The sequence below is a fragment of the Rhododendron vialii genome, chromosome 12a (assembly GCF_030253575.1).
Source record: "Rhododendron vialii isolate Sample 1 chromosome 12a, ASM3025357v1".
NCBI lineage: Eukaryota > Viridiplantae > Streptophyta > Magnoliopsida > Ericales > Ericaceae > Rhododendron > Rhododendron vialii.
In genome coordinates this window covers 28629639-28637354 of record NC_080568.1, presented here as the reverse complement: position 1 = coordinate 28637354, position 7716 = coordinate 28629639, and the positions used below count along the sequence as shown (strand labels likewise).

Genomic DNA, 7716 nt, shown 5'->3' with positions numbered 1-7716 from the left:
ACAAAGAGGATTAGGGGGTTTTTCTTTCTTTATACAACCGTAGAGTCATCGACTCTTTCCAATTGCCTCCTGAAAGTTCTCAATTCTTTTTCAATCATGCTTCTAATGCCCAACGATAATAGGTTGATAGAAAGTAAATTGCGCTAGCCACTAGATATTGAGGACCCCACCTATTTCCACTTAATTTTCATGTTGTTTGCTGACCAATGCCTGATGAAACCGTTGGTTTAACTGAGAGTCTTGCAGTAGCTGCAGCTAAAACAGCCTACCCAAGTTGAAAACACCTGTTAGATTTTGAAGGGGTTGCTGAAATTGAATCCTTTTTCTAATAATCATTCGGCTTTGGGACTGTGCCTCAAAATTGTCACAAGTTTTGCCTTTATTTGGCTAGTGTTTTTTTTTTTTAGAATAGTATAGTATATGAGTATAGGAGAGCTAGGTTTCACTAGGGATGAAACAAGGTAATCAGGTTCCCTTGTGTGATTGATTTTTTTTTGGCATAGTAGTTGAATTCTTCTTCTCTCCGGCTCTCATTTCAACTTTCCTGCATCAGAAAGGAGTGGAATTCCAAAACAGTGTAACTTTTGGTTTCGACAATGTTGGCATGGGAAAAGACTTTTACCTAACTTCTACTCCACTTGTCATAATTTATTAAATCACAGGTCAAACTGTTGAAGCCTCTTCACCAAACATAATTTAGCTTAGATATTTATAGGAGTGTTTTTTTGTAATACCGTGCTGCAAAGGTAGTTTCATATGATATCTACACCTGTATATTGTGGATAGAAACATCTTTTCAAGTGTTTAATCTTTTTGCTTTGTTAAATAAATTTAATTGATGGATCATGGGTTGGCCTTTTCTTTTTGCCTGGAAATATTATATTTAAAACTTGAATGCCTGGTTAATTGTAATTGGCTATCACCATCTTTTCCTCAATAACTCTCTCTGGTAGATAGATAAGATCGGTGCGATTGTTATGGTGTTTAAAATTTACTGAAAGTAATACATGATTTGGTTATTTATACAAGGGAAATCTGTTAGCTAGTTGCCTAATTACATGTTTGTGATTCCTAAGATGAGCATATTTATGTTTCTCTTGGTAACGATAAGGCAGGCACAGTAAGAATATTTGTCAAAGGTCGTACAGCTTGTATCTTGAGCATGGATACTCTCATATGATGATTCTTTCAGGTGAACCTCATGTGATGCAAAATGGATTTGAGTTGTTTATTTTGTAGGCTTCAATTTGTTTATTGTCCATGCAAAAATCAGTTTGATCGGACATCCGTATCCACCTGCATAATTGTCTCAAGAGAAGTAGAGTGTTAGACCACCTAACCATCTATTTCTCTTATGATTGATACGATTCAGTAAGCCATTACTGATGTCTGTTCAGTCTAATTGTTGCATGAGTGATAAACACATCTAGACTTGCAAAAATGAACGACTTGGATCATCAAGTGGGACTTGTGGATCCTACTTTGTGTCACACGAGGGTCACATGAGAAGATCTTGATTCCCCTATCCAGTGCATATCTCCTATTAACAGCAGGGTAGGGAGAGGTATAATTCATGTTTCAATATTAGAAAAATTGGCTTTGCTTGAAATTTGTTGACAACCCTTTCACTTCCCTGTCCTTTTGGTAACTCTTCATTCTTGAACTTGGGACTTGACTTCCTCTTCAATGACTTGAGTATGGAGTTTGTACTTCGAGGTTGTCTTATATTTACAAAATTAATAACCCATTAACTTCTCTGTCCTTTTGTACCCGGTATTCTGCATTATTTCATGAAATTAAGGATGAACATCACTTCTGCCAATCAACACCTTAGGAAAACAAACATTTTGAGAGTGGCAGAACCTAGTGTCATATATTAGTACGGTTTCGTTTGTCGAGGTTAGGTAGGAATACAGCTGTAGTTCTAGAAATCAAACTTAGGATTAGGATTAAGATGTTTCGAGGAATTTCTCGAAGTGGGGGTAAGAATATGTGTGATCTTCGTTGTTCTGTATTTATTGATTTGACATCCCATGACTTTGATGCCCTTCCCTGTTTGAGCTCCACAATCTAACTAATCCTTGAATAATCAAGCAGATGTGTTTGGATAACGCTAGACAGGATGGACCTCCTTGTCCCTTCCGCCTCTCTTTCTCTTCCTTTCTTTACTCCATGAAGTTGGAGAAGCTTCTTGAGCACTATCGTCAAACAGCCAACAATACAGTAATTTAGACACACACACACGTGTATATATATGAAATATATTTTGTTTTGATAAGTCTGGGTGTTTGGGATAGCTTACATAGCCTTCGGCTAGTGCCAGGGGACCAATCTCGCCCCCCACTAGCAGGTGGCCCGGTTAAGACCAAAGTAAAGTCCGGTATAGACTACCCCCACAAGAGTTGGTAGCAAGTATGAGGTTTCAAACGTGTACATTTATATCCTAATACATATGCATGTGCAATTATTGGGGACTAGATGGGTTCTATTGTTGTATATGCAGGCGCAATTATTTCATTTTCTGTTGGGAAGGCAAGGTCAAAACGTAGTGGCACACGATGACGCACAAACAAGACTGGTGCTTTGCTCTTTGATTGGTCCCATTCGGTAGTCGTTGAAGTTTACCAAACGGCCGTCAAATTCAATTATTTATTTACCGGACTACAACTAAAGATTTGCATAGTATAGCGAGGAAGTCCGAGTCGATCCACAGGGAGTTCGAATATAGCTTATTCGGATTGTAGATGTAAAAGGGTTTGTGGCGTTAAGGCGGCCAACTTTTAGTTTTCCTTTGAAAGGTGAAAAATACCCTTATGAAAACGACTAGAAAATGAGTTCGGACTAAGAATTAAAAGTGGCAAGGTAATGGAGTTTCTAACGCCCGTAACTTAAGCCATCTAACAATTCTCAACAAAAACACGGATGAATCGCACGGCATAGGCTATCCAGTGTTCTAAAAGGCGGGATTAATCACCGGTTAATGGGCGATTAATCGAAAATCTGGGTTGTCCGATGAGATTAATGGCTAAAAGGTTGAATTAGGCGGCTAGAAGATTAATCGGAGTTCGGCGGCGATTAATTGCCGCTTCATTAGTCGGCGTCTAGGTGGCGATAGGCGATTAATCAGTTCATGGGCGACTAATTGGCTAATGGGTGATTAGGCGGGATAAATCTAAATTTTTAGAAAACGAAGGGGGTAACTATTATACTCATACCAGATTATTTAAGGCTTCGAATTAGGCTCCGTTTCAGAAACCTCCTTAAAAAATAAACAGCTTATTTCACACTTTCAAATTCAAAAATAATATAAATGAAAAATATTTTTTAAAATTTGTTTTTGCATCTTATAAAAGATCTCATCGAGATTTCGATGAGATCTTTTAAACAAGATTCATATTACATATTTTTAAATTTTAATAAGTTCATAATTTTTGAACTTAAAATTACTTCTTAAAAAATTAGTGTTTTTTTCCGTTTCCGGAAACGGAGAGGAGCCTTACGTTGGGCTCTCATTCGATCAGCATCTCATCGATCTGGGTCTGGGAAGAAACCCAGTCATCGCCGACTGCCGACTGCCGACTGCCGACGCCAGTACATGGACGATCGCCTCTCATCACCGACGCCAGTTATCGCCGCCGCCCGTTATCGCTACTGCCCGTCATCGCTGACGCCTTTCATCACCATTCACTGCCACTGCGCCTCACTGCTAACTGCTGTAAGCCTGTAAAGTTTCTCTCGATGCCTCTCTCTGTAATTTCTCTCTCTTTCTCTTTAATTTCTCAATCCCCCTCTCTCTCTGTAGTGAGTAGTGTTTTTTATTTTTTTTGACAAAATTTAACACTGAGTAGTAGAGTAGTGTAGTATTGTAATTACACAGTGTAAATTTATGGTTTGGACCGTTTGGTGTAGCCGTGTAGACGTGTAGTAAGTAACTAGTAAGTATTGACTGTATGATACACGATTTAGAAGTGGTTTCATTTGGTTTGAACTATGAATATTGAACTTCTATGTCTTCTATGTCTCCATATTTGAAATGTAGAGAACTGTTAACGTTCAGAATTGTTAACATTGAGTATCTGATAGCCAAAGAGAACTAAGAATTTTTTTGGGAGAGAAGATATATCACATCAACTAAAAAAACTGTGATTATTAATGGTAGGGACTCTAGGGAGGTTGTAGAATATGTAAAAAAAAAAAAACCCGACTAATTGCTAAAAGGCGATTAATGGCCGATTAATAGGTCTCGAAGCTTGAAGGTGGTTGGCCGCCTGCCTAGCGCCGAGCGCTTTATAGAACATTGAGGCTATCAACCGGAAGATTTAGCTATGAAAATGGTTAGACTTGATATAAAGTTTGAACAACAAACTTAACACAATGCGTGACATAGCTCCCGGAACCATATGAGCGAGCACATGATCACCGGAGATTAACAACGCCAAGACTTGGATTCAAACTAAATATCAAGGTCAAGAACTAGAAGCATGGTTTGGAAAGCGAGCAAGTTCTTTGGTTCTTCTGGCAAACACGAGTCGAGACATAGCTCACGGAACCATATGAGTGAGCATATGATCACCGGAGGTTAACATCGACAAGTTTTGTTACATAAAAGGCGAACCACGCACATTTACAAACCAAACCTCAAGTTCTAAGATTGAGAAAAGCAAGATTAACTTAAGTCATGAAGCATTAATCACCCCGGTGCCAAGCCTAATCAACTATTCACACATAGCAAAAAGACTAGAAAATATGCTTGGAAAGGTAAACATGATTAACCGATAAAAATGAAAATAAACTTGATTTATGAGAAGATTCATACCATAGCTACAACATTAACACATGAGAAAATATCAAAACACTTAAACTTACTTGAGTTCTTATAGGAAATAACTTGAAAAGCTTAAGAACAACAATAGAGAAACCTAGAGAAAAATTAGAAAACTTAGGCCTAAAAACTAACTAATGGCCATCCCCCCATAAATGGCATACAAGCCTATTTATAGGGCTTATAAAATCAGCCTTACAATGGACAAAAAGGCCCTCAAAATATCCCAAAAACATACTAGAAGTAGAAACTTTCCATATATGGAAGGTTGAAATATTCAGCAAAAAGGTGCTGGTCGAAGGGCATTGGTACCGGTACCTCAAAAATGAGGTATTGGTACCAATCCAACTGTCTCCCATTTTAGCACCAAGGTACTGGTACCATGTTTTTGAGGTACCGGTACCATTGTCTGCAAAACTACAAAACATGGCAGCTTGGCCTTTGAGCTCTTGTGATGTCCCGGCGGGTCTCCGATACTTCAATACTTGATCAACGGGACTTGACGGAAGTATGCCATGGCATCGAGGATGACCCTCGAGGGTATCCAAGAGACCAAGGCCACCCCTCGCCATTCTTGACCACCGAACGTCCACCGAAGCTTCTTGCAACACCGTTAGGCTCCGGTGATAATGAAACGTATGCCGCCGGGCACTTGAACTCTTGGCTACATCCGGAACGTCTCTTGGCGATCAAAACCGCCTTATTAGCACGTTTTACCTGAAACATACACAAAAATACCTTACGTGCATTATGGGATAAAAACGACAACATATATGTACAAACACAACATACTAGAGGACTTAAGTACCAAAAATATGCATTATTGGGTGCTTATCACTCTTACTAATCGAAAATTGGTAGGCTGCCAAATACCAAACATATGCCAAACTAGGACTATTCAGCAGGTCTCCAGTTGCGGTTGAAACACAAGCCTTGTGAAGATTTGTTTGGCCATAACTTTACATGCGTAGTGAAAACCAGAACATATCAGGGCTTTCAATAGGTTATTCTATTAAGGAAAACCACCCTTAGAGTGAAACTCCCTTGTGGATTCCGAGTTCCAAGCAACACAGGAATTCTAATCATGATACAATCACTGAAAGAAAAGTAATACACAAAAGGTTCGCAACCCCACTAGAAGTGGTCCCCTAGATATTAGTTGAGCTGCACGCTAGTTCGGACGCTCGGACACCCTGAGTTATGAAAAAGGAAATACACAAAAGGTTGATAGCCCATGAAAAGAAAATGAGAACTCTTCCCACAACCTATTTTCAGAACCGCAGAAAGGAAAACAAAAGGGCGTACTCTTAAAGGAGTGGAACAGGAATCTTCCAAACCTTGATATCAGAATCCAAACCACCACTATATAGGAGATACGAAGATGTTGCATCAGCTGGATTATACTGTTCAGTCACTGCAGTCAAGCACTTGACAGGCCCTTTGTGTCCCTCTAAGACTGCCAAGCAAGAGTAGGTTCTATCAACCCCTCTCCAAATTCTCACACTTCTATCTGTGGAACCACTACATACTAAATCTTTCACCACAGCCAAGCACAATATAGACTTGGTGTGCCCTCTTAGCACTTCCATGGCCACCATGTTACCTCCGTGATCTTTCTCCCATACTAGTATGGACCTGTCACAAGCACCGGAGAATAACACCATCCCATCTTCTCTCAGAGCAAGTGCATTGACTCCTGAGTTATGTTTATCTAGCGTAGCAACCAGGGAATGCTTGGTTTCTCCTGAGTTTTTCCTCCACAGTTTGATTGTTTTGTCTGCTGATCCGGTATAAACATCTCCGTCCATGGATAATGCTACTGCATTTATCGCGTCGTCATGCGCATTTGATACTGACTCAACACATTTGAAGTCGGTTGTTCGCCAAATTTTTAGTGTTCGGTCCCAGGAAACAGAATAGAGGAGGGATTCATCCCTTGATAGGGCTAGTGCAGATATAGTGTCAACGTGGACCCACGTGCATTTCTTGTTCCATCGAATCTGTATGTGGTTCTTTGGTGCTAGAAGTTTAAGTGCACGGTCACTAAGCGTTGGGAGAGTGGCCAAGCGAGTGAACTTATGGTGATCTGATTTGGGGCTATCGATTTTCCATACTCTGATTTTGTGATCTTGATGAGCGCTGATGAGTTTATCTCTGAAAACAACTAGGGACTTCACTGCCCCATTTCCAGCAAATTCACGGTAAGCAGTTAGATATTCATCGTCTGATTCAGAGGTCAAAGTGCTGCGGCTCCACAGTCTAATTTCTTTGTCAGAGGAGCCAGTGTAGAGGAATTTCCCAGCAAGGGCGATAGAGGATATGCAGGAGGCATGGCCCTTTAGAGTGGCGACGCAGTGGTGGTGTGTTGTGGGATGGTGGTGGCGGTGGTGGTCGGGTTGCGTGGCGAGGGAAGGAACTGATGGCAGACTTGGCTGGGAATTCAGGGTGGTTGGCTCTTGGTGGAGTTGATTGGAGGGAGATTGATAACCTTTGTTGGAACTAGTTTGAAGGTGTGGCATGATTCCCGTGTGTCTGTGTGTCTGAGAGAGAGAGAGAGAGAGAGAGAGAGAGAATATGGTCTTCTATAAATACAAGACAGGCTGTTTTCTTCCCCTAGTGCACATACTCTTGTATATATTGGGGACCCAGGGGGCCAGAGGAGCACAACAGGATGCTATGCCCAAATGGGCGGAGCCCGAAAATGTATCCGAATTACTCACTTTGTAGAGCTTGACGTACAAAATAGCCCTAAAAAAATCGATTTTATCAGACATTAGGTAACTTATAGGGGTTCGGATCACGTTTTAGGCTCAGGAGGACGCCCGTTTGGCGGGCACAGTATCCTGCTGTGCCATTTATGTAAGCCACGTTGTTTCCTTCCCCTTGCACGCGTA

General features: G+C 40.7%; 1 protein-coding gene across 1 annotated transcript; it reads right to left on the bottom strand.

Annotated features, from left to right (window-relative positions):
* Positions 1–4838: 4838 nt before the first annotated feature.
* Positions 4839–7716, bottom strand: LOC131311719 (protein JINGUBANG). The gene has a single exon (XM_058339277.1). The coding sequence runs from the start codon at positions 7339–7341 to the stop codon at positions 6130–6132; it is 1212 nt and encodes a 403-aa protein (XP_058195260.1). The 5' UTR covers positions 7342–7716; the 3' UTR covers positions 4839–6129.